This window comes from Volvox carteri, assembly GCF_000143455.1.
Source record: "Volvox carteri f. nagariensis unplaced genomic scaffold VOLCAscaffold_73, whole genome shotgun sequence".
NCBI lineage: Eukaryota > Viridiplantae > Chlorophyta > Chlorophyceae > Chlamydomonadales > Volvocaceae > Volvox > Volvox carteri.
Window position 1 is genome coordinate 545,596 of NW_003307616.1, and position 25,926 is coordinate 571,521.

General features: G+C 60.0%; 3 protein-coding genes across 3 annotated transcripts; 2 read left to right on the forward strand and 1 right to left on the reverse strand.

The window, feature by feature from the left end:
* Positions 1-4,402: 4,402 nt before the first annotated feature.
* Positions 4,403-5,708, reverse strand: VOLCADRAFT_107690 (uncharacterized protein). The gene is made up of 2 exons (XM_002957431.1): positions 5,557-5,708; positions 4,403-5,227 (listed from the first exon to the last, which is right to left on the reverse strand). Exons 1-2 carry the CDS (start codon positions 5,645-5,647, stop codon positions 4,995-4,997), a joined length of 324 nt encoding a protein of 107 aa, XP_002957477.1. The 5' UTR covers positions 5,648-5,708; the 3' UTR covers positions 4,403-4,994.
* A 698-nt stretch (positions 5,709-6,406) lies between these two features.
* On the forward strand, positions 6,407-16,031 carry VOLCADRAFT_107691 (uncharacterized protein; the record flags this gene model as incomplete). Its single annotated transcript, XM_002957388.1, has 7 exons — positions 6,407-6,583; positions 6,980-9,088; positions 9,393-11,545; positions 12,039-12,673; positions 14,397-14,538; positions 14,851-15,046; positions 15,416-16,031. The coding sequence occupies 7 exons, from the start codon at positions 6,407-6,409 to the stop codon at positions 15,602-15,604; spliced, it is 5,601 nt and encodes a 1,866-aa protein (XP_002957434.1). The 3' UTR covers positions 15,605-16,031.
* Positions 16,032-21,278: 5,247 nt separating this feature from the next.
* VOLCADRAFT_68198 (uncharacterized protein) lies at positions 21,279-24,484 on the forward strand (the record flags this gene model as incomplete). Its single annotated transcript, XM_002957389.1, has 7 exons — positions 21,279-21,425; positions 21,958-22,054; positions 22,326-22,440; positions 22,973-23,031; positions 23,539-23,621; positions 23,856-23,969; positions 24,314-24,484. Coding segments are annotated over 7 exons (786 nt in total), but the record flags the coding sequence as incomplete, so codon positions are not given.
* Positions 24,485-25,926: the final 1,442 nt, after the last annotated feature.

A 25,926-nucleotide genomic window follows, 5' to 3' on the forward strand; every position in this document is an offset into this window, starting at 1 on the left:
GGATATGATCCACTTGTCCAGTGCCGGTATAGGGCAGTGGACTCTGTAGTGGTACCATGGGGAAACTCCTAAGATTACGTCTGCCGGCAGTAACTTAGATAGTTGTCCCCTAACCGCGCTTTCCGTCAGGCCGAGCGGCCAGCCATGGGTAAGGATTTGTAGCGGTTGTGGTATCACATAGTATGGACCCTCCCTGGCAACCCACCAGACCGGTGTGTGGCCGGCCACGGTGGTACGCAGTTGACTGCGTGTGTCTAGGAGGCTGATGAGCTGGTGCCGTTGCTGCTGGGGGATGGCGAGGTCATACGTTAAAGATAGCCCCGCCGCGCAGTTGGATATACGCTCCCCGCCAGCTGTACCTGGCATCTGCCGGCGGTTGGCAATTGCCGAGTGCAGGAGGGGTAGGAGTGCTTGGTAGAGGGATTTCTGCAATGGCCGGGTATGTCCCTCCAGTTCTGTCCTCGACCGGTCTCTGATTATGGTGGTAAACGAGACCACCAAAAGGTTGGCTCTGAGTGCCGCTTGCTGCAATTCTTGTGTGCAAGCGACCTCCAAAGCTGGGGGCTGCGGGGGACCGCGTGTCTGGCGACGGGAAGACGTTGCTGCACTCATGGTGCGATCCCAGTAGCGTCACTGCACTAGGTCGGGTTCCGCACGTCGCCGGCTAGGGATGTAAGAATTTCTAATGTTAAAGTTAGGATAGGAGCAACTGATTCAAAAGGATGGAAATGTCAGTTCCGATACCGGATCCCGCGTCGCGTTTGGTAGCGTGAGACGGCATGCCGAAACGGAAAAGATTGAGCAACAATTTTGCCGAAACGGAGAACCCGTTCCGTGAATCGACTTATGGACAATCGTTGAAGTAGGTAACGATGTGCCGAAAACGGACGAGCATTCCGCTCTTGCGCAATAAGATTAAAAACGTCCCAGTGCTCCAGCGCTCCAGTGCTCCAGGAAGCGCAATTGCGTGGCTTTCGAATGGCCGAAGTGCATCAGTTGCCCGGACATGCTTTAGTATAGAAACAATGACGACCAACCTCACTGCCAAGAAAATCGGGCTCGCGCAAGTCCGCCAAATGCGCCTGGCCCCGTTTTTTCTTGGCAGTGCGGCTGGTCGTCATTGTTCCTATACTCAAGCATGTCCCGGTAACTGATGCACTTGGGCCATTCGAAAGCACACAATTGCACCTCCTGAAGCGCAATGAAAACGCATGCAAACTATGCATGAAGCAGGAATCGTAGGAGAAGGTATCATCGACCTTGCCCGCTTTCTAATTCCTGTGACAGTTGGAGAGGGCTGAGACTGTACGTGCTGAGCGTACACACGCTGAGGAGCTCGGGTCCGTAGTCGTTTTATGTTACCTGTCCAAATTCAGATTGGTGCTGGAGACATAACTACAATTAGCGGTTTAAGATCCTAGGTTTGAGTCCTGGGCAGATCTCCTACAAACTCACATGCGCGAGAATGTGGCAAACTGTTGAGATGTAGTGATCTCAGTAGACACATCATGACGCACGCTATATTGATGGCGACCGACTGCTCGCATGAGGCGGGATCTAAAACGCAGAATCAATTGCCCTGGATTCTTAGTTCGTCTGGCGTAGTGTATTGGTCGCTGCTGTATGGGGGACTTGAGCAAGCAATTGTGACAATTTAAGGAGAAGAACCTGCAGTGATGGTGATGATGGTTGTGATGGTAGTAGTAGCAATATCATGATACATAATGTAACTCATCTACAGGACTCATGGACTAGACTTAAAAGCAAGCGCGGCGGTGCTACGTAAAGTTGGCCGTGACTTTGCCACCCGCGCCGTACACGTCTGCCATTTTGAACCATCGCTAGGCGCTGCATTAGTAAAGGCCGCGAAATTGCCAAGCGAAGCCTGACCTCACAAGATGACCCGCCATACTAGTAGATAACTATCTGGGATATCCATCTGCCTGGCAAAATCGCAAGCACCTGCACATCCATACGCGGCCCTGCGACCGCCTCCTTCTGGCTACATGCACAACACATCTTCCCATCCTCCTCCCATGACCTAACACAACTCTGCAGCCCAGATCCCAGGGTCGCGCAAATCATCATGAATTCTGTCCACTCCAAGTTTATGCCGCAAAGACCTTCCCACAGAGCTCATGCGAGCACCGTCGCAAATGTATTTCTTGACAAGGTTGCGCACATGACAACGGCCATGTTGCTAAAAAACAAGAGTTGCTCAAGGGAATGTGAGTGTCATGTCTATAAATTGTCAGAGATTTGAAAACATCATATACGACAGTAGTCCCAACGATACACAATAGCAACCCGTTACGATACACTTTAGATTAGAGCCATGTACAATGTCCCGACTCAATAAGCTTGTTAGCAAACTACCAACCGCCACCCACCTATCAGGACACCCACGTCGCCACAACTGCATTTCGTTTTCACAGGCCCTGCTTTGCAGTTTCTCAGCCCGCAGGTGTGACGGGGTGCACAGAAGCAACCCGCATCCATGCCATCCAACCATTATGCATCAAATCCTCAAGGTACCGTGTTGAAGCCGCCACAGTCGCCAATCCTTGCGGTTCCGCGAAAAGTAATCCGCAACATAGAAACGCAACAAAACAAAAGCTACCGCGCGCGTGCTGCGGGATAGACGATGAAATATTTCCCGAAGGCGCTACCGAACTTCCGCTTCCACGCGAAGATGCCGCACTCCTTGGCTAAGCTGATCACCCTGTCAACCCGCCGGTCTTGGCCAGCGCTGATCACATCCGTCATTACTACTTTATAAGTGCTCAAATGGAGCATATTGTTTCATAAACATGTGTTCGCCACGGTCTCTAAGGTCCCCAATCCGGAGGACGTGAAGTAGAGGTCTGAGGAGTGCAAGGCTCGAAGCAGCTTGCACAGTGAGCGCCTCCAAGTGCCCGAGCCACAGGCCCTTGGACTATACAATCATCCGCGGCCGGCCGTCGCTTAATCGGCCTTGCAGCCTTTCGTCCTAGCTGCGCCAGGGCCCGGAGCTTGCGCCCTTGGTAGAGGATGCAGCTGCAGTAGCTCTCCATGGACGAAAGCAACCCCTCCTGTGGAACACCTTTCAACGTCCCTGAAAGGATAAGAGTGGATAGGGATTGAAAACAAGCGACTGGAGTCATCACCAGAATGGGGCGCACAAAGCTCCATCTTCCCTACCTAACCGTGCCTATGTGAAACAGCAAGGTGCGGGGTAGCACGTTTTGCACATACATTATGGTCATCACTTAACAATGCTGCAACATTAGGCTAACGAGGCAAGGAAGAAGTCGAACGAGGGTCCAACGGCAGTTACGTTACTAGGCCTTGAGACCAGCTCGTTGTAAGTTCGTCGACGACGTTAAGCAGAAGAGCACCCAGCCGGTGCACTGACGAAAAACTCTCCTGCACAAAGGACAAAGAAAACAGCTGAATTTTGTGGGTAACTCACATACCCCTAGCTAAACCTTAGCATCTCCATGTCCGCCGAAACTGCAGATGGAACCGGTAAATCGTAAATCTGCGCACCATGATGCTTTGGTGAGGCTCACTGGGCTCGCTGGGTCCGGATTCAGCACCTGCAAACCCTGGAAGATGTTCAAACAATAGACCTGAGAAGGCCACTAGGCGCCTGTTTGCCGAGTTAAAGAACGTTCTCACCAGGACCTCTATAGTACTCTTTCAAATTGTAGCTCTTCTTTCTTAAAACATAAACATTACTTGGTGATTCAGTTCTCATGTAACAGGACCCTGAAGGAGATATGCATAACAGCACTCCTTAAGAACAGTATATTTCAATATACCTGAATCTGCCACCGATGGACTGTAATGCACATGAAGTGAGGGTGTACGGGTTGACGGGCCGGAGTCAAAAATGTGATAAAGGGTCGATTGGCAGACGATGGACATATGCGCAATCAGCAAGGCATACAGGAAGAAAAGATTCCCAGCTCTGCTTCTGCACACATCCCGCAGTGACTTTGCTCAGGCACGCCGTAATCGGAGATGTCTGCTGTAAAATGAGCAGTAATTGGCGCGCTGATCTTTGTAACAACATAAGGAGTTCTATTTGCTATTTGTTGTGGGGTAGCACACGGGAAAGACACGAGAACGCGGGAAGGACCGCCACCATTAACCTGTAAGAAGAATAGAAGCTTATAACCCGCAAGAGGATAGAAGCATACGATAGGATGGGATATTTCGTGACAACAAACCTCTACAGTACAAGAGTGTACTCCCCAGAAGTTTTGGAATATGGGAAAACCCGATCCGGTGCATCCGCATATTAAGGCTTCGCCATACGGTATTGTTAAACATGATGCCCAACACTAGTTCGCGCAACTGTCTTTTGCGTCAATCGGCAGAATCCGGATCGTCTCACTGCTGACATCTGGGGGATAGGGCCCTGCCAACCTTCAAAGGGAAGCAAACTATCCAAGGGGTTTTGGATTCAAATCTGCATTCACTCCCAGCTGTGCCAGGTCACGGCCGTAAAGGCTTGATTTTCCTTGCCCCCAGGCGGCCGGTGGAATTCCTCCACCCGATTTCCCGGAATTGAAACACACTCGACAGAAGTAGGGAAGTCCCCCCGCGCGTAATTCTCAACCCCCCAATCATCAAGCTCATTTGCCTGACGCACAAAAGACAAACAACAACTCCTTTCAAAAGACGCCTTTCCAGGGCGTGCCACAACAACAGTCCGCTGCAGCATCCATACACAAGCTGGCCGAGGTCAATCTAAGCTACCTATGGCCCGCTATGGCACTGTCCGTCTCTCAAAAACAATAAGAGCCTCTTGTCGGCCCCATGCTCCAGTAACGCCGGCTAACGAACTTGCAACAACTCTCCAATACTGCACTCTGCACCAGAGCAACGTCCACCTGTGCATTCAACACGAGCCAAGATCCAAAAACGATCCGAAAACGCAGCAAGCCTTGCCGAAGCCATTTGCCAAGCGAGAGCTACATGACTTGCCGTGCCTTGCAAGGGCAACCTCAACTGTAGATATTGTACGAGTCAATGGAGCCACTGGATGCGGCATTCCAGTCTAGCGTGTCGGCATGCGCAAGGTACGTGCCGGTAGTGGCCCGTTTCCCCGCCCCTGAGAGGCAGAACCACATTGACCGCCCCTGGCCGTGCATCTGATGTGACTTCGCGATAAAAGATTTGATTCCCTCCGGATCCTTTGGAAGCTGGACCTTCGGTAACTTAAACGCCGGCGTCGTCTCTGCGAGCCAGGCAAGCCAGGCGTATGCATAATTAGGGATTCAGAAACTAATAGCATAGATATCAGAATGTTAAACTCCATCCATAGCCACACGTTGTGGCTCGGTTTGCAGAAGGCAAGCACCTACTGCGTAAACCTGGGATGACGACATTGCCCTGTTGACAAAGGCGATATCCCCGACCCATGCACAATGAACATGGGTTCGTTGAAGAGGTGCAACACTACGACATTTATCAAGAAGCGGGCAACTGGATATGCAGCACAAGATATAGCCAGTCTCGGTCGGCGTGGCAGCGACACCGTTTCGACAGCTCCCCACCTGTCCTTACCTGATACTGCCTGAGCGCGCACCGCCAGCTTCGTCTGGCGCAGAGGCTTGGAGCTCCACTGGGTGAAAGACTGGCAAATATGCCACTGCATGTTTCCCTGGTTCAGGAATTCCCTCCAAATGCCTATTTGTACTTCCAGTCACGCAAATCGGCTTTCGCAGCTTTGGAATAATTACGAACGGAGGAACGGCTTGTTTTCTACTAGAATGACATTGACGTACACCGTTGTAAGGTAACGGAAAGGTAAAGCGTAAAACGACAGAACAAGCCATCAATACAGTTCTTTGCATTTTACAGAAAACCATGAAGCTCTAGCAACCTGTTTAGGGCTGGGGCTTGTTGTCTCTGCGGAGACATTACCATGAACACTCAGCCTCTAGGCCATAATTTAAAGCCAATTACAAATGTAAGATTGACGGAATTCCATGTGGGACATAGTGCAAGGATTAAGGCAGAGCAGACATCGATAATCGTCGGCGCAGCCACGCAAACGAGGGTGCCACCTTCGCCCAGCCGTAACGAGTCCACAGGAGGAAGATATGAAATCCCTAATGCACCCCCATCAAACGACATGAATGATTCTGCCTGTGCTCTGCTTCAAAGAAATGGTTTCGACAGCCACGGTCCATCGGCTCTAGTACTCCACATCAGCCGCTCTGCCAATGCCACTTTGCACCGTCGGCTGCCGTCTTTACATGCCACTAGCCGTGAGAGGCGCGCAAACCAACCAGACGTAGCGGAGCTCAGGGTACCCCAACCCCGGGATACAGCCATCACGGCGGCGCCCTCTGGACAAGGTCCCGCAAAGCATGTTGTTTTTCGACATGGGGAAACTGCGGGCTCAAAACCCATGGGTCCCAACACCAGGCCGGAGCCGCAGGCTGTGCAACAGCCGGGCACTGCTCATCCGGGCCAGAAGCAGGCGAGGGCGAGTCACTCTGCCACCAGCTATCCGCCGTTGACCACAGAACCTGGAGCGGTGCTGTCTGAGCTAGCGCGGGATGCGTCCCTTCTATTCGCAAGCCAGGTAATCGAAAGGCTAATCGTCATCCTGTCAGGCTCATGCGGCATGAGGTTGCCATCAGTTGTGGTGTCGGGTAAACGAATGTAGACCGCTACCTTGCGCCTTGTGAGCCGCCAAAAAGGAGCTCCGTACACGCCGTACCAGGGTTGGTTGCCTCCAGCATACAAGGTACTGCTTTCAATCTATTGGCCCTAATTAATTCCCTTTCGCGTGTTTCCACATCGAGATTGTCCCACCAACTGACCGGCTCTAGCCGCACTTGCCCTGTCCCGGCAGGATGCATGTGTTGCGGCGCTGGATCGTCTAACACGTGCCGTGGCTGCGGCTGCCGGGGCCCCGCCCGGGAACCCCTCTCTCCTATCCCATCCCGGCTGCCGGGCCCTGCTGCTCGCGCTGCAGCGCCAGTGCCACACCGGGCCCGATGGCCGCCATCCCGGCTCTGGAGGGGCCATCAACGGTATGTCGCTGCAGCAACTCCTGCACGTGAGCCGCCAGCTTGTACGGCTGCGGCTCCGAAGTCGGAACCCGGGTGCTGGCACCCCCGGCTGTAGCCAGGTTACGAAGGGTCCCACGGTGGTGATGGAGGCACATGCTAGGGTATTGGACCATCAGGGAGCCGGCTTTGGCACCCATGCCGCCGTCGCCAGCGCGTCCGACATTCTGTATGCCCTTGTAGAGGAGCTGGCTGTCTCAGCTGCTTGCCAGCTTGAGTCACAGGATATGGAGGAGCCGATCCGTGCGCGGAGCACTGTCGCCCGAGCAATAGCAACGGCGCAGTTACGCTCATCTGCAGCCGCTGCGGGTGATATTGTCGCTGATGACGACGCCACGAACCCTGTCCTTGTTGGTGTTGGCGGCGCCGGTGCAGCCGCTGCGCGTTGTGGTGCTGCGCTTCTGCACAACCTGGTGAAGCTGTGGGACGGTGGTGGTGTCGGCGGTGGGGGCTTGCAGCGCCTGGCAGAGGCGGTGGCCGCAGCTGCCACCCGGCAGCCCTTGGTCTCCTCCCTGGACAGCAGGTCGCTGCAGGACCTGATCTGGGCGCTAGGCAAACTGGATTCGTCCGTAAACAGGCTGCCGGCAGTTGGGCAGTTGGTGTCGGCTCTGGCGGCACGCCTGACGGAGCCGGGTCTGCTAGACCACATGTCGCCTGTAGGCCTGTCCATGGTTGTGTACGGCATGGGCAAGCTTGGTGTGCCGTACCCTGACATAAGCGTGCGGAGGGCCGTGGCGGCAGCGGTGGCGGCTTCGGCTCCCAGCTGCGAGCCGCAGGCACTTGCCAACATGGCATGGGGATTCTCGCGGACAGCGGAGTCGATACTGTCGCCTCCCGCAACACCTTCTTGGTCAGGCACCCCTGCTTCTGCGCAGCCTCAGCTGCGGAGTCGCCTTCCCGGCTGGAGCAGCACCCCCTCTCCTGCCAGAGGCTCTGAAGCCCCGGAGCTGGCGGCATGTGTCGAGCTGTGCAGATCCGCGGTGCGACAACTAGATCGTTTTAAGCCCCGTGAGGCTGCCAATTTGCTTGGTGGGCTGGCCGCCTTGGGTGCCCTCACTGACCCGCGGGTCAGGCCTCTGCTGGACGCCATCGTGAGCTACTTGCACCTTCGGCTCGGTGAACTAGGGCCTCAGGACCTGGCTGAGCTGCTCTATGTGTACGCAATTGCAGCGGCACCGGCACCGGCTGCGTCGCGGGAGCTGGTCGCGACGAGGCATCATGATTGGAACATGGTGGCGAATACACGACCCACGGATCAGAAGGTCTCATTACTCCCAAATGCGGTACAGGAGATGCAGGCCCAGCTATCTGGGGGGCACCCGACCGGCTCTGCCGGTGTACCAGCTCTGGATGTGGCCGCAGCTACCGCCTCAGGTGTACACGACGTCGAGGGTGCACTCCACCAGGCGCTGCACAATTCAGAGATGTGGGCCCTACTGGAGCAGCGCTGTCTGGAGCTGCTGCCCCTGTCCCCGGCGTACCAGGTGGCCACCATGCTTTGGGCCTTCGCCCACCTGACCCACCGACCCACGGGCCTGCTGTCAGCCGTTACGGGTGCCCTGACATGCCAGCAGGGCGCTGCTGCGGGCAACTGCCCTGGCGCCCAGCGAGGCAAGACGGGGCCTAGCCGGCCCGCACCTGTGCACTCAGCTAACGCAGCCACGCCAAACAGGGTAGGCCCAGCTCCGACCGGGGTCAAAGCTGGTAGGCCCAGCTCTGACCCCGGGGTAGGTCCACAAGCGGAGTCGGGGAGTAGCAGGGGTCGTAGCCATTCGCAGCAGCACCATGCGGGGCGGCCTGGGCAGCATTTGCAGCCTCCGAGACGTTCCAGCCTGGAGTTGCGGACGGAGGGCGCTAGGGGTGCGGAGCTGGTAATGGACCTGGAGTCCTTGCCGCCGGCACAGGTAGCCCGGCTGGTGTGGGCTCTGGCACGGCTGAGCGCCGGGGTGCCGCCGGCTGGGCTGCGGAGGCTGTGCGGCCCGCTGCGCAGCCGGATGGCGGAATTCGACACTCAGGTGGGTAGTGGGGCCACCGCCTCGTGGCGTGTGGGGGCAGCAGCGGCTGACCATTGTGACGACTTTGCATGGAAGGCTTTGCACTAGGTTGCCGTACGCATTGCAAGGATGATAGGGCTCTGTTCTCCGGGCCGTCACGTGCCACTTCGGCGCTCCATTATCAGATTTTGCCATTGCCCTGCTGAATTTTATCCGCACGCTTCTGTTCCTATGACATTTTCTTTCTTCCTTATCCCCCCCCAACCCTGGTTCGTCTTTATTCCCCCCCCAACCCTCTTACCCTGCACCCGGACCCGTCCTACAGTCGTTGTTGATGATGGCCTGGGGCCTAGCGACTCTGGGCTGCCCTGGGGATGCCGTCCTTGAGCTCGTGGTGGGCCGACTGACGGCGCTACTGCCCTCCCTGGAGCCCGACCAGCTGCCCATGGCACTGTGGTCCGTAGCCAAGCTCATGACGACCGACAGCGGCAGCCCACTGCCGGGAATGTCCGTAATGCAGTTCTTTCATGCCAGCCGGGGCCCGCTTGCAATGGCACTGCCGCGGCTAGCGCCGCAGGGTGTGGCCATGGCAGCCTGGGCGTACGCGACGGCCGGTGTCAACCCCGGAGAAGCGGGCCTGGCAGCGCTGTGGGAGCGTGCCGTGGCGGTGGCGGTGGCGGCGGCGGCAGCAGCGCCGTCTACAGGTGTTGGTGAGGACGCGGGCCAGGCGCTGGCAATGTTAACAAGCGCGATGGCGGAGTTTCGGTGTCGACATGTGAGGCTCACGCGCGCTGTGCTGGTCGCGGCGGCGGCGCACATGGCGGCATTGCAGCAAATCCAGCCGCGGCAGCCGTACCACTCGCAGCAGCAGCAGCGGCTGCAACCCGCATCTGGTGGCAACGGGGAGACCGTCCGCGAAGCAGCTTTCCCGGACGGCGTGTGGCTTTCCTCCGTGATTTGCAGCCTCGGACGCCTGGGTGTGTGCGATGGGCGGGTTCTGCAGCTGGCTTGTAGAAGGGCGGTAGCGCTGGCGCCGGTGCTCACTCCGAGGGAAGCGGTTCCCCTGCTATGGGGCCTGGGGGTACTGGCCAAGCGCATCGGACGCACAGCCGCCGCGGCCGCAGCTGGCGATGAATACGGCACCGACGGTAGCCGCCGCGGCGGCAGCCTCGGCGCCGACGCCGCCCTGCTCGACGCTGTGGCAGCATTGACCGGGGTCATTGAGCCTGTGATTCTGGACGCAGCCGCTGACTGCAGCCCGCATGCCAACCGGGTTGCAAGTACAGCACTTAGGCGCGGCGGCGGCGGCAGTTCCATAAGAGCCGCAACGGTAGCAGCCGGCGGAGCTGCTTCCTGCTGCAGTAACCGTAGAGCGGCGGCGCTGGATGGCGGTTTGTTGTCCATGTTCCTCATCGCCTGTGTGGCGCATAGACATCGTCCTGACGCGGTTGTGCTTGAAGCCACCAGCCTCCTGCTGAGGCGCCATCTGCGTTCCCTAGCCTCACACACTCTCTGCGAAATCGCCTGGGCGCTGGCTGTGCTGCGACCGCCTCCTGGGGGCAATATGGGCATCCATGCAATGTTACCACTTGCAGAGAAGCCCTCGGTAGTTGATAATGCCGTGGCGCCCAACACGGACGCTGTCGCAACGACGACAGCGAGTGGATGGTTTCATCCCGATCCCGTCTCCTGTCGCTTCCGTGGCCGGAGCGCCTCCGCTGCTGGCGGCGTTGGGGCTAGTGCTGACTCCGTAAGAGGACATGGCGATGCTGTACAAGGACTTGCAGCTGCTAGCACCTTGAGCCCCTTTGCTGTCCATTCGCCTGGCTCCGGCGACCCCGGCTCTTGTGTGGCGGGCAATGCCAAGAAAGGGGAAGAAGTGCGCATTGACGCAAAGCCAGCTCAGAGCTTGGAGGGTTGCGATGACGGCAGCGGCGGGTCTGTTCACGCTGCCGTACGACGAAGGATGCTGTCCAGTTTATTGCGTTGGTCCCGGCCTGAAGTCCCGCTGGTGCTGGCGGCACTGCTACAGCGGCGGCGGCGGCGGCGACGACCTAGAGCTGCTGCAGGCGGCGCGGCCCCGCTGCCGCATTCAGGGATGACTGCAACAACCGACCCAAAGGCGGTGAGCCGTTCTGCCGCAGACAGCAACCGCCGCAGCAACCGACGTGCCCGCGACGCTGGTGGTGTACCTCCCTGTGATAGCGAGCAGACGGCCAGGCCCGAAGGAGTGCCGCTGACGCCGCGGGCATCCCTAGTGGCGCCGATCTACCCTCCTCGGCACACCGTCCCTGAAGACCAGGTCTGCTCACAGCGACTGCTGGAGTGCTGCCTGCGGCTGCTGGGTCGGCGACTCTGCGTGGAGCGTTCTGAGCTGCTGACGCTCGAGTCCCTGGTCAAGGTGACCTGGGCCATGTGCGTACTCCGGATGTACACCCCTAGGTGCGAAGGAGGGCGGGAGGGTGGGAGTGCGGGAGGGTGAGACCCAGGCGGGTCCGAAAAATGGGGGGTTGGGCCGGGAGCGGCAAGCGGCCCTGCATGGCTGTAGCTGTGGCCTTTGGCAGCAGATGTGCACCACGAATGCCAGGCGGATGTTCGTCATGGACGTGAAGGATGTGAAGATATGCGGGCTGTGTAACCCGGGGGGCGACTCTTATAATGAACTGATGAGGTGGCGGGATCGGGGAGGCTGAGCGTGAGCAGTGCGAGGGTGTTGGGGGTGGGGGACATAAGAGAGGAAGAGCGGAGAGGCTGCGGAGATCGGTGAGGACTTGTTTATCCGGGGGAAAGGACGTAAGTGCGGTGCGAGGTGGACTTGCAGCGTCACCCCGGCTTCCGATACTCTGCCGGGGTCTCACACCCTGCCCTGTGGGAGGCGCGCTCGGAGCCGCGCCCGCGGACGCTCCTCCTCCCGCGCACTGCCCGGTCGTCCTGGTCCGCCACCTCCGCCTCCTGGGTTACCCACCTGCAGGCTCTTCCGCTACTGCGCCGCGCGGGCCCTCTGCTGCTCCACCGCCCCCCTGGAGCCCCGACCCGCACTGCTGCGTGCGCTGGTGCAGGTCCGTGCCTTAGTGGCCCGCCAGCGGCCGTCCACCTGGGACCGACTGAGGCTGCGCTCCCGCTGGCGCCGCCGCCAGAAGACTGCCGGCGTCAACTGGAATGTGACGCCGGCGGCGCTGGCAGCGGATGCGCCGGCAACGGCGGCGCGTCGGCTGCAGCGCTGTCGCGCATCGCTTGATGCTGCGGCGGATGCCGCTGGGATGCTGCTGGAGTGGCGCAACACGTACGAGGGCGATCGCCACGGGGTGATGCGTCTGGGCAGCCGCAGTTCCTGTGCACTGCTACTGGTGCCCCCATGGGAGGAGGCCGAGGGGCCGGGCAGGCACCGGGTGATGGAGGAAGCGGCGCCGCAGCCGCCGTTGGCGTTCGCCGCAGTGGCGGCTCGGCTGTTGCTGCTGAGGGGATGGCTAGTGGTGTGTGTGCGGGTGGAGCAATGGCTGGGGCTGGAGCCTGAGGAGCAGCGGCGGCAGCTGGTGGCGCTGCATGCGCAGATGCGGGAGGCGGCGAGGGTGCGGGCCGAAGCGGCGGTTGCAGCTGCGGGCGCAGGTGCGATGCCGCCCGCAGGGAAGGATCCCGCATCATTCAGCCGTCTTACTCGGTGATGCACAGGCCGCGCTGCGCAGAGGGTTGCAATTCTAGGGCGCAATACAAGGGCAGGTAGAACATGCGCGGCCTCTGCCGAATGGAAGGTACAGGCTGGGACATGTACACCCTAGGGTGTGGTGATAGGCTTCCTCCTGCTGTGTATCATCGGGTGTGCTGGCGCGGGTGCGGTTTCCTTCCCCGGTGGGCACATTGGGGACGTGCGGGATTCCTTCCTTGGGATAAGGGTTGTTTGGCTAGCTATGAAATACGGTCCTGCTGTGCAGCGTGCTTAAATGAGCCCCCTGAACTGCCATCGTGGTTGTATTGTCTCAATCACGGTAATCGTCGCCGAAGTATTTGGGGAGGTGGGTAAGGGTGTGTGTGTTTGGGGGGCCCGGGCGCAGGTTGAGAGATGCCATGGGGCCCAACGTGAGGCCCCGTGCTGCAATTCCGTGTGTCTGGAGGCGGGTTGTGCGGGACTGGATGTGCCGAGGGTTTACTGCCCACATGATGCGTGTGGTACCTTTCCAGGCTTGCAAGCTGGGCGGCGCCATGGACGGCCTGCAATTTGTTTAGCGGAAGAACTGCGTCGAATCGCTGTTGGGCGGCACACACAGGACATCCTGCATCCGCCGTCGGTGAACCTTGGGTCTGCCGCACTGTAACATAAAAGAGGCGTGAGGTTTGGGTTTGGGGTACGGGTTGCAGGGACATCTAAAAGTGGGGAAGAGGTCTTTGGGAGCAGCTCTGCTCCGTTTGCTCTCTCGCTTCGTTGGGGCGAGGATGCATATCACTCTACATTCAGCGGGTTTCGCGTCCGTTTGTCTTCCTGGGGATGTTACGATGGACCGCGGAACGGTATGTGGGGTCGTGGGCAGCTGTGCCAGGTGCTAGAAGTTACAAGTGCGCCTAGCTATTTGTTGGGTAGACGTGCGATGCAGCCTTAGCTTTTCTTGCATGGGCAAGGTGAATATGGTGTTTAGGAAGGTTGAATGATAGGAGAAGAGGTGAGATAATGCTGTGGGGGTCAGTCCGCTCCGAAGCCAGCAACTGGCGGAAACTTTAACACCAGGGTAACTGCACGTGCAACGATGCTTGACTAGAAGGTTATTGAAGTGTGCGAGGCTACATGCTAAGCCGCGTGTCAAGGGGTTCCTTAGTTGTGCGTCGCCAACGGCATTATCAGACCTTTCTTATGTAAGTCGAGGAGCAAGAGCAATATATAAGTCATGTAAAGATATAAGGATTTGGATCCGCAGGTTGGCATGTTGTGTCCGAGCTGCGGCCAGTAAGAGCATGGCTTCTGGGCGGGCCTTTCCGTTACGTCACGTCGCAAAGCTTGTCATTAAACAAGGCGACATCACCCACGAGAATGTCGATGCTATCGTAAACGCAGGTGATACTCGTTTTATACCAAAGTGGGAGTTGGCTTGTGACACATGGTTTCGCGAAGGCCATGTCAACCCACGCATTTTTTTATAGAGCACCCACAAAACGCAGACGTATCTAGTCTACAGCGGCAGCTCAATTTAAAAAACACATGGGTATATTGGATGCCCCGCCTCTGGTGGAAAAACCAGCAGTTGCTCAAGCCATCCACTTGCATTCCGTGTCCTGCGCCATTATGTATCCACTCGACTTCGAAGTCCAACAGCAGCATCATGCCCTGCCACTCTGACCTCAGCCAACGAGCGAATGCTAGGCGGCGGAGGTGTGGATGGTGCCATCCATCGGGCCGCAGGGCCCGAGCTCGTCAGGGCGTGTGCCGAGGTACCTGAGGTCCGGCCGGGCGTGAGGTGCCCCACCGGGGAGGCAAGGATCACACCGTAAGTGCGCCAGCCCAGCGGCTGTAAGGTAACGGGGGAGCAGGGCCAGGGCAGGTGTGCAGCGGGTCCCCGCCCTCCGGGTCGGGCACACGCTGGAGCTGCAGTGACGTATCCTGCTTCTCCCTCCCTCGGCCCTTCCTCTCCATGAGGCTTGGCCAAATCCGCAAACAGCTCAAACAGCATGTAAAGCCCGGCGCTGCACGCCACAATCCAACACCGGTCCCACCACGACGGCTCCCTCCCTGTCGAGTTCCTTTTCCGTCCTCGCCTTGCATGCCTCTTCCCATGCACTTGTCCCTGGCGCCGAGCCAGGGGCTTCAAGCTTAAGGCCCGCCACGTCATCCACACGGTGGGACCCATTTACGAGAACCCCAAGCACTCGGCGCCTCTGCTGGCCGGCGCCTACCGCAGCTCCCTGCAACTGGCGCTGGAGAGGGGCCTCAAAAGCGTGTCATTTCCGGGTATCAGCACCGGCGTGTTCGGATACCCCTTTGACGAGGCGGCGGAGGTGAGTGGGATCCCGGGTAGACCAGGGGTACGGGCACGTGAGCGCCGCATGGTGTGCCAGCAAGAGGGGCGATAAGAGTGCGAAATGGCTTGAGTGGGCCGAGCGGCGGCATACGGGTTTCTGCAGACGTGTAGGCTCGCACTCAGACGGGTAGGGTGATCTGGATCCGGGCGGGGGGGCGCTGCGACAGGCTGGGCTGGGTTGTGTGGACAGTACTCGAAGGTGTAGGGAGGGGATTCCACGAGGGGATATACGACAGGGTGTGGCGGACGAGGTTATGAGTTGAGCCTTTTGGCGTTAAGCTACAGGTGCGTTCAGGATGGATATGCAGACCTTCATTGGGCTGCGGTGGTGGGATGGGTGTTGCAGGTCGCCTTGGCGGCAGTGGACGAGGCGTTGGACGCGGTGGGCGAGGGCGGGAGCGTCAAAGAAGTGCGCTTCGTGCTCTTTAACCAGCCCCTCTACGACGCCTTCGTGGAGGCGGCGGAGGCGCGCAGTGCCCGGGCAACTAGCGAGAGCAAGGAGGTCCCTAACCCGCTGAAATCCACTGAGCTATGAGGACAGGAGCCCTGACGGGGGTAAGCAGCTCGTATGCGGCCAAGCCGGATGCGATGTGCTGCCTGGTTCCGCAGGGTCAGGTCTGGCGGCCAGCGGACCTGTTCTCTGGTGCCGGGCATTTCGTGAATGGACGGATGGATGGACTTGGGTACTGGATGAAGCTGTGGAGCCGGTGGGTCGCTTGAGAGATTCTCCACCAGCGTAACCCTCACATGATGGTGGGGGCATTCAACCAAGTTAGGGGTCATGGCAAAAGAAGTGGCAATACGTCGTCTTGGCATCTTGGAAGCTTTACTTCTCCCGCCGTCCTCTCAATTTATCCTGTTTTTCTGCTTGCGTGCTTTTCCTAGCACCTCCATTTTTCCCTGCGTGGCTTCGGAGTTGTACCTGAGGATTTCACTACGGTGTGTCCCAGAGTGTTGGGTATGAAGTACAGTTGACTTGCGCACCTTTCCCCCCCGTGGAAGGGCGCTGCTGGCGGACTGTGCGCTGCAAGGTGTTGGGGACGGCAGACCCAGCAGCAAAGTCTTGCAATTCATGGCACTTTGACTTCTCTGGTGGACCACTGTGATGATGAATCTGGAGCCGTGTTGTAATATTGGTCGTGCGTCTTTGATGCGGTGTGAGGTCGTTACGTTACGGTGGGGTGAAGAACGTTTTGCAATGTGCTTGCAGCATGCCATGTCATTGTGTGCCTCGACAGGAATTAAGAGTAGCTGAACGGAGGTGCTGGTGGTGGTGGTGCACCTGCTGCATCAACACCACCCGGGCGGCTAATTGGCGTACGTTGCCCGTCTACACTGAATATTACGTTGACATAGTTTCTTTCCTACAATCACGTTCGCTCGAGCGGTTTGGCCTTCGCCCTTATGACGGGGTGCCGATTCATACTGGGTTGGGGACCTGGACGATCTGGCGCTGGCGACAACTACACTTCGGACTTGCACCACTTGTCGACATATCCTCTTGCATATTTCGCGGAGCCATTTTTGCAAAGAACAGTTTGGAAACGTCTCTACTTAGGGTTCGTGACGTTGTTCGGCGCGTTGGAGAATGGACTCTCTTTGTGAGGGTTGCCGCCGGCTGGCGAGGTACAGGGCGCATTCCGGCGTCCTTCATCCCTGGGCCGCTCAACTCTAAGCATTGCTCCTTTTATACGCTGATCGCACTTACATAGCATGCTCCCCGAACGTATGAGTCGGCTTGCGCAGCACCAGTCTGCTCTCGCAGTCTGGTTTCGAAATCGGTCAGTGCTTATGGATTCATCGCGGAAGCGTTTGCTATGGAAGATCAACGTCTTCGGAAAAAATCCTAAAGTAAAAAGGACTGCTAGATACGGGGATGTACAATCTTATGATTGCATTCAGTCCTACCTAGCTACAGGTACCTACCTGCAACATGATAACGGAAACAGGTAGCAGTCTTCAAGCTCGTTACAATTTAAATTACAGAAAACGGAGCGCTTACGTGACCGGCTGGTCCACGTCCTAGGTCAGGCAAGCGAGGGAAAACTTACAGAGCGCCCGTACGGAACAAGGGTAATAGCGGCTCCTTTGACAGGACGCGTGACGGCTTAGTGTTACCCAACAAATACTAAATATCTATTTAGGACCCGATTACCAGAGTAAATACTGGTACCATCCTGGTCCAGGACTAGGTCTGAAGGGAGAGCTCCCCGCTTTGCAATCTTCAAACATATATTGCACACGATATGTCAATACAGATTGATAACAGTGCGGCGGAGTCATGCAGTTGTCCTCGTCGGCGTTGAGATACATGTGCTCTACCCTTATTGTGTGGTAAGTCGTTTAAGGGCGCTTGTGGCCATACCGCTCAAAATACATACGAAGCTTGGTTGTTTGGTCAACCAATATGCCTGGCATGGCTTCCGAACAGCATCTTCGTAGCCCGCTCAACCTTGACTGCCCTTTCCTTACGGTTAGAGTGCGTGGAGTGTACATGAAGTTCATAGATGTGACTCGTGAGGCCCCTGGCACAGCAATTGGCAAGGTCAAACCCTCCTTACTTCTGCATGATTGTCACGCCGTGTTCTCTACAGTCGAACTGCATCCGCACCGACGGTGTCCACGTGGCAATAGTGCTCCATCGGCCATCCGCGCCATCCCCGCGGGAGGTTGGAACCTGTCACATCCATCGCGCTTCAGCCACACTACCTTCATGTAGGCCAATAGCCTCGTTAAGTAGTCAATCCAGACCTTACGTACTGCCCCGGATCCCAATTCCATTCCCGCAATCCTCACGTTTGCAATGGTTCCTAACTGAAACCGGGTCTGGATCCGGGGCCCAAATTCCGGTCAGGCGATGACGGGCAGTCCTGAGGTCTCTCAGCCTGGACGCTCCCTATATCGACCCAAAGGTCCGGCGGCCGGCAGCTGCATCAGCTCCGCCGCCATCACTGCTGTGGCAGCTGATAAGCACCCCTGCATGGCGCCCCCAACGAGGGGCATGGAGCCCCAGCTCGGCTAGAGGCGGTCGCGGGGTTGACGGGAACGGCATCAGCAGCCTAAACGGTATATACCGAACCGCGTGCGTACTCAGGCCAGGAGCTGCGCCGATAGTGTAGTGTCGGAGCCCTGCTAGGGGTCGACCTTGCGTGGTCCTCAAGGGGACAACCGCAGCATGGGCGGCGTGGACGGAATGGCGGAAAGAGCGGCAACATCAGCAGCAGGGGCACCAGGGCGGTCCACAGCGGCGCCAGTGCACAGCCTGGGGAGCCGCACAGATCGGCCCTGCTCAGCACCGGAATGGCGGAACCTGGCGGCTGGCAACACGGAGGACGGCGAGTCTGATAGCGGTGTGGCGGCAGTGCCCTCGCATGTAGCGGCGGCGGCGGCAGCAGACGTGGCGGTGGGCGAAGGGCTGGAAGGTGTCCCAACCATCCGTGCGATACCGCCGGCGCCCAACCAGATTGCTGGAGCCGTCCACGATGGCGATGGCGAAACAGGTGGCGGCGGTGGCGGCAGCGGCGCTGCCTCGGCTGCGTCGGCTGTATCGTATCCAGCGGGAAGTGTTGGCGTCGGAGGTGGCTTCAACGCCGGAGTTGCTGGCGGCAGGGTTGTCGTCGGCCGTACAACTGGGCGGCCGCCGCATCTCAGGGCATCGTCCCTGACATCACTTATGGGTAGCCAGGGCCACCAGTCGCCGAGGCCCTCAGCAGCAGGCACTTCAGCAGCTGCCTCCCGAGGTACGCAGCCGCCTCTCAGTGCTTCTGCGGCTTGGCCCAACCCTGGGCCCCAAACTGAAACATCGCCACGAGCACCACAGGTGCCTCTGCAGCAGCAAGGTCCTTCCGGACAGTGCCATCACAGCTATCATCAACAGCAACACGAGCCCCTAGCGCTCTGTGCTGTGGGGACGTCTGTCCGTGTGTCGGTCTCGCAGGAAGCCCCGGGCAGGGCACCGTCAGCATCCCAGGAGGGGTTAACGCGGCGGGGGACGGAGGATGGAGGCGGAGCAGGGGGCGGCGGCGCGGCCGGTAGCACCGCGGCAACGGATCTGCGCCATGTGACGGGCTGGGCTTCATCGCCTCAGGCACCGCCGCCACGCAAGCCCGCGCTGCCGCCGGAAGCGCGGGCGTCCTCGGCAGCTGCTGCACGTGCGGCCGCGGCCACCACAGCTGCCGCCGCCGCAGCAGCTGTTGACGCGGCAACACAGGCGGATCGGGCGGCGGCAGCGCGGCGGCGGCGGCCGTCATCTTTGCGGCCCGCGGGGAGTGGCCACCCCCTGGACCACCATCTGCAGCGGGTGAGGCGGGCGGCGTCCGCGGATGGGTCGGGGGCCAGCAGCGCAAGCCACACAGATGAGGCCGCCAGCCCCGCAGGGCCGCAGCCGCGCCGGCCTCGCATCAGCAGCGCTGGAGCCGCTGAGCACCGTGACGCTGGTGCTGAGGAGTCGTCGCGCCCCGCCGCAAGGGTCAAGAAGAAGACATCTGCCGTCGGGCCGAGCGGCGGCGGTGATGGTGGCGGTGGTGGTGGTAATAAGGCAGGTGCCGGCGCCGCTGCAGCCAGTCATGGTAACCCGGCTCCGAGCGGTGCAGGAACAAAACCTGGTGTTAAGAGGAAAGCTTCAAACAAGTCGATCCCGGCAGCTGGTAACGGTAAAGCCGCCAAGCCAGTCAAGCGGGGCCCCTCGGCGTCGAAGTCTGCGGCTGGCGGATTGCGCGTCCAGGCGCCGGCAGGCCCCGAGGGATCGCCGGCAGGGGCAGCTTGCACGGAGGCTGCGGGGAGAGCAACCACTGCCGGGGGGTCTCCAGCAGTGGCGGCGGCGGCCGTGGCGATGACGACGGGACCAGGCGCCGCCGCAGCCACCGGGGTCACCGCCGAGGACTGTCGGACTGTTGCCCTAGGTGGAGCTGTGGGCTTGTTGCAGCGCCGCGTGGCCCCGGATCTGAGCGTTATTCCGGAGGAGACTGGATCCGCATCGGGTTCCTTGGCCTTGGCAGGATCCGGATCCCAACAGGCCTCGCCACGGGCGGAGCCGGGAGCCGTAGACGCCAAGAAGCACATGCCTGTTCATTGCTCGAAGGCTTTAACTGCCAGCGGCTGCGGCCAACCCCCTCCACTGCCGGGCCCCGTCCGCGCGTCGTCACAAGGTCCCTTCCCGGAGGCGTCCGCTTCCGCTGCCGGGACCCGGAGGGAGCGGGCGCGACGGGGGACGCCTCGAGAGCTGGATTCGGGAATGTTCAAACTGGGCCGGATTCTTGGATCCGGGTCCTTCGCCACGGTGTACCTGGCCAAGCATGCGGGCACGGGCGGCAAGGTGGTGGTGAAGCGTCTGGACCGCAGGTGAGCCATTGAGCTGTCCGCAGGCGCCCACTAGGGGCCACTGAAGGAACGGTATCGAGCTAAGCATCGGGCGCGCATGTTTCAAATCAACGAGCTTTATTGGGACCGCTGCTAGGAGCGGTCGGAATCCGGGTGAAGCCTTGGAGTGCACCTATTGTGTGTCGGTGCGTTTGGGTGCATGTCGCAGTAGGTAGGCAGATCAGGGGGGTGCCCCTTGCACCCGGCGGTATGGGGCAGCAAATTGAGGGGAAGAGAAGGGTTTGTTGCCTGCGGAGCCGTCCGCTGGCATCACGCACGTAGAGCACGCTGGCATCACACACGTGCAGCAGCGCGCCTGGCGTTGGCGGGGTCAGGAGGATGAGGTCCTGATGCATGGAGCCCGCTCAGATCCATTTACGTACCATATACGGGCCGCTTCGTCCCTTCCATTACAGCGGTTCCATGCCAGATTACTCGCACACGAGCGGATTTCACACGATCCCCCATTTCCCAACCCCCTTTTGCGCAGGCCCGCGGGCCGCGCCGCACAGTCGGAGGTGAGAAATCTCCCAGGGCGGGCGGGCTGGCCCGAGGCTGGGCTCGGGTGAAACGCAATCCCGGACAGCAATGCCGGGATGATGCCGGGATGCCGCTACTGCTCGATTGGGGGCTCTTGGCTAACGGTTATACGTAGTCAGTACGGTGGTCTTTACGATTTGCGACAATGGATCAAGCGCCCGCGTGCACCCCTGTCATGTGTAACGATGATGGGGATGGCCGTTGGGCCGCCCTTATCCCTTGCTGTGCCTTGTGTCGCTGTGTGCGTCTCCTTCCCTTGCGTTTGTGTCGCTTCCTGACCCCGCCCACCAGCCCGCTCCCACGCCCTCCAGGCCGAGAACGAGGTGGCGGTCCTGACTCGCGCTGGGTCCCACCCCAACTTGGTGGAGTTTCGTGGCTGGTATCGCGACCCACGAGACGGCGTCATGTGCCTGGTCATGGGCTACTGCGGAGGCGGCACGCTGGCGCAGCTCATAAAAGTGGGTCGGGCTGGGCTGGGCTGGGTCGGGCTGGGCTAGGCTGGGCTGGGCTGGGCTGGAAAAAGGGCGGCTAATGGCCTCCACATGCTGCGCGATTAGGAATTGGAGTACGGGTAACTCACCTTCCCTTGAGAGCCACCTTCGTGACTATCTCAAGTGTGCGATCCTGCACTGGTGCTTAGATTTCGTTAACCAGGGTGCCGTCAACTGGCACCGGCGCCGGTGCCAATCTAGTCGACCAGGACCGGTAAACCGTTAGTAAACCGTTAGTAGCTCGCTGGCTCGCTCCATGTCAGTGCCTTCCACGCCGTATGGGATATCCTCGAGCTGCTTCTGCCGCCCTCCGAACCTCCCGCAACAGAACCCACCTGCTAGCGATGCCGGCCGGGGAGGCGGTGGCGAGGTCGCAGGCGCCTTCGGTACCACCATCATTAGCTGCGGCGGTGGCGGCGGCGGCGCCCTCCCTGCCAGCAGCGCCGCAATAGACGGCGGCGCGCTAGAGGCGGATGCGCTGGCGGCGGCGGCACTGCAGCGCGCGTCGTACTTTCCTGAGGACCTGGTCATGTTTTGGTTCGTACAGCTACTGTTGGCGTTACACCATTTGCATGGCCGTAAAATCATGCACCGAGGTACGGCACGCGACGGGTTGAGAGTGTCGTAGGGTTTCTAAGCGATGGTAGCAGCGGGGAGAGGAGGGTTTGGAGGCCGTTGCTGGGGTGGCGGGGAGCCGTGGGGCTCCCAACAGCACTACGCGGGGGTCCATGCACTGTGCTGGGGTGGCGATGGGAGGGAAGGGAAGGGGTGGTCCGGCGTGGGGGAGGAAGGCACGCAGCCCGCCCCCAGTATTTCTGATTTCGGTCAAGGACCGAAAACCCACTACCGAGAACCTCCCTCCCGCAGATCTGAAGCCGGACAACATCTTTCTGGCTGGCAACCGCCGCGTCATCAAGCTGGGGGACCTGGGGGTGGCCAAGCAGCTGGAGGGCACCTTTGAGCTGGCCATCACCTGCCTGGGGTAGGTGACGGGGGGTAGGGGTGGGCTGGCGGCGCATCAGGCTGGGCCGGACTGGGCAAGGAGAACAGTATGGTCACGGGGGTTGACGGGGTGTCTGAGCAGCCGGGGTGCTAGGGATGCGCAGGGCTCGCGGCAGGTAGGTAAACAGGTGGATGAGTGACTTCTATCTGCTGGACTGCATGCCGAGGGACTACATGCGGAGGGAGTGACTGCGTGCAAGGGTGCGGGCTGGACCGACAACCACCAGCGGCCGCTATCAGCATGGCCTTGTAGGATGGTGATGGGGTATGTATAGTAAGCTGCTGCTTGCACGTGCGGCGTACTGGCGGCGACACCGGGCCTGGAAATCAACGTCAAGGGGGCTTGCACCGCGGTACGGCACCGCCCTAGCCCCTCCTCCTCCTCCTCCCGAGGGCCCCTGGCTTTGCCGACCGGCGCGTTGTCCATTTACCTCCACTCCTTCGTACTTACTTAACCTCAAACGCCTCCCACTTCCAAAATGCCAACCGCCACCTCGCGGCGCGCTCCACAGTACGCCGTACTACATGAGTCCCGAGTGCCTGGCGAGTCGGCCGTACACATACGCATCAGGTGCGGGCGCAGCCGAGGGGGAGGAGAACCTTGAGCACCTGATCGGGGGGGGGCGTAGGAGTCACCTTGTGTGCCGAGAAGGGGTTCTAGGGGCTCGGAGCCGCCAACCTGTGTTTGGCGGGATGGGGTGGGGCGGGCAGTGGGCCTTTGGTCGCCGTGTGGTCGCAATGCTTGGTTCTGAGACGCATTGGGTCCGGGGGGTAGTGAGCTGGTTGCGGCCAGCTCCGGGAAGCTGTTGGGAATACCCCGAGAACCGCGAAAGGGGGCCCCGGGGAAGCAATCCTGTTGTCGTCTTTCCCGCGCTGAGGGTGTTGGTGGACTTAAAGCAGGAGTCCTAATCGGGTTTGATGGCAACAGCCCACCTGCATGCCAAGCTCCTGGCAATGCCCGATGGGCCAATGATTCCGCCGCGGCCGTCCGCCTACCACGGCCGTCCCCTTTTTAGCTGCCCAGCTCTAGTTTGAAGTCCTTGGTGGTCAACCAGTGAGCCCATCCACCGCCCCGCAGATATCTGGTCATTGGGATGCGTGCTGTACGAGATGGCGGCGCGTCGTACGGCTTTCGAGGCGCTCGGGCTGCCGCAGCTCATGGTAGGCCAATACGACAAGTGCGAGGTCTGCGTCGTGTGCCTTTGCCCGCCAGTGACCGCTAAGCTGCACACCGTTTGGCACAGCAGCACGGCTTCGTAAGAAGCCAGCTCCGGATATGCCCTCCTCTACCATCAATCGACTCCCTTGCCGGCCATCCCACCAGCGCCTCTCTGTTGGGAGCGCATGTGCTTGTTGTAACCGCCGCTGGAACCCCCTGCCGCCGCTGTCCCGCAGTTCAAGATCCTCCGAGTGGCGTACGACCCTCTGCCCACCCAGTTCAGCCGGCCTTTCCAGCAGCTGGTCAACAGCATGCTAAGGGCGGACCCGGAGGACAGACCAACCACACAGGTGCGTGGGCGGGGACCTCTAACCGGATGTGGCTGCTGCTGCTGCTGCTTGTTATGTTGTAACTGGGTAGAGCCCAGCTAAGCTGTGGCATGTGTGTGGGCTTCTTGAACTGGGCCGCGGTAAGGGCATGGCCAGGGGATGGCACACGAGCAACTTCACCGAAAAAAATAGCCAGCAGCGTACGTGTGTATGTATGTATATATTGGCCTCACTCAGGCGCGCGAGAGCCCTTCACAGGCTCGCAATATTCGCCAGACCCCCCGGCTCTCCGCGACCCGACCCGGTTTCGGCGACTAACAACCCTAAGCTCCACCCTACCGACGGCCCACCTGATATCTCCTCAGGACCTCCTGTCGCAACCCTTCGTTCGCCGCCACCTCAAGCGGCTGCTGGACATCAGCGCCCGCAAAGTCGCCACCGCCGGGCAGCCGGGTGTGTGTGTGTGGGGGGGGGGGGGGGAGGGTGGTGCGATACAGGGAGGCAATCAAGTTGTAGGGAAGGGTCCAGCGGGGTAGGTCCGCACCATCCTCACCATTATCCTGTCCTGCTCTTTTTGGTGCTTGCTTCGCAGACCGCCCCTCGGCGATGCCCCCCAAGGTGAAGCCCAGCGAGGCCCGCTCCGCAGTCAAGCGACTGGAGCGAGCATGCGGCGGCAAGAAAAGACGCGGCGCTAATGCCACCACCGCCGCTGTTGACGACCTGGCGGGCGGCCCACGGCCTTTCTCTACCGGCGGTGCCGGCGCCCCCAACACCGCCGGTGTACGGCTCAACAGCCCACGCGGCGGCCCGGCGGCGGGGGGGCCTGCCGGCGGTGGTTCAGGTGGTGGGGCCGGCGGGGGCCCGCGCTCTAAGAGCGTGTTGCAATGGGACAGCGGCGCGCGGTACGAGGCGCGACGGCAGCAGCAGGTGGAGATGCGGTTCCGCGCCCGGGAGTTCGAACAGCGCATCACTCGGGAGCAGGTGAGCTGCGGCGGTGCACCTCCGCCCTTTGCACGACACCCGTGTCAGCACAATTCGCTTTATGGCACGTAGCATATTGTCACACGCGTGTCATGCCTGGGATCGTCACACATTCTGCACATCTGCTGTTGTGATCATGGTTATGGTGCAAGGTTGTCCTCCTCGTGGGCTGTACGGCAGGTACGGCAACACCGGCGCGAGCGGGATCCTGCGGTTCGGGCGCGCGAGGCGGAGCTGGAGGCGTTGCGTCAGGAGCTGCTCGCCCGGAGGGAGCGCAAGCAGGCGCAGGTGGGGTTGTTTTGGCCTGCGTGTTGCAGGGCGGCTATTTCCCGGGGCCCTATTTTCGGACGCTATATGTGCCTCTGTGATGTTTGCTGCCGCATCTTTCTTCCTGGCACGATTCTGGTCGGTAGCCTGCTTGGAACCCCAAGGTTTAGGGCTCCAGTTGATCGCCAATTGCTTTGTCATGGTGTACGCCGCACATGGAGTTGAGGACGGGAAACTCTGTGTGCAGATAGCACCGTAACCCCTTTCCACGTAACCACAGCGCGCATCGGCATGAAAAGGTGGTCTGCATGGGACATTCCCATCCCCACCCTGACTAAGCCGCACGTCCTTTTCCCAATCGCCCATCCTCACCGTTTGCTCCCTGCCGGGCTGGGCTGGGTTGCTCAGGTTGCAGAGCAGGAAATCCTAGGAGAGCGCCTTACAGACCCCAACCTGGTGCTCGGGGACGAGCTGGCGGCGTTCCGAACCCGCCACAGGCTGCGGCGCACCCGGGCAGGGCTCACATCACCTGGGGCGGCCGGAGACGCGGCGGGACAGCTCCTACCGGGACCTCTCTCCTCAGGTGCGTTGTTCATCGGTAGAGGCCGGCAGTGCACACGTCGGAGGTTGGCAGGTGGGGGGTTGCTGGGAGCAGCTGCTCATGTTGTAGGCGGTCTGCGTCGTCGCGGATAGCAGGTTGAATCGGGGAAGAGGTATGAGGCAAAGGTAT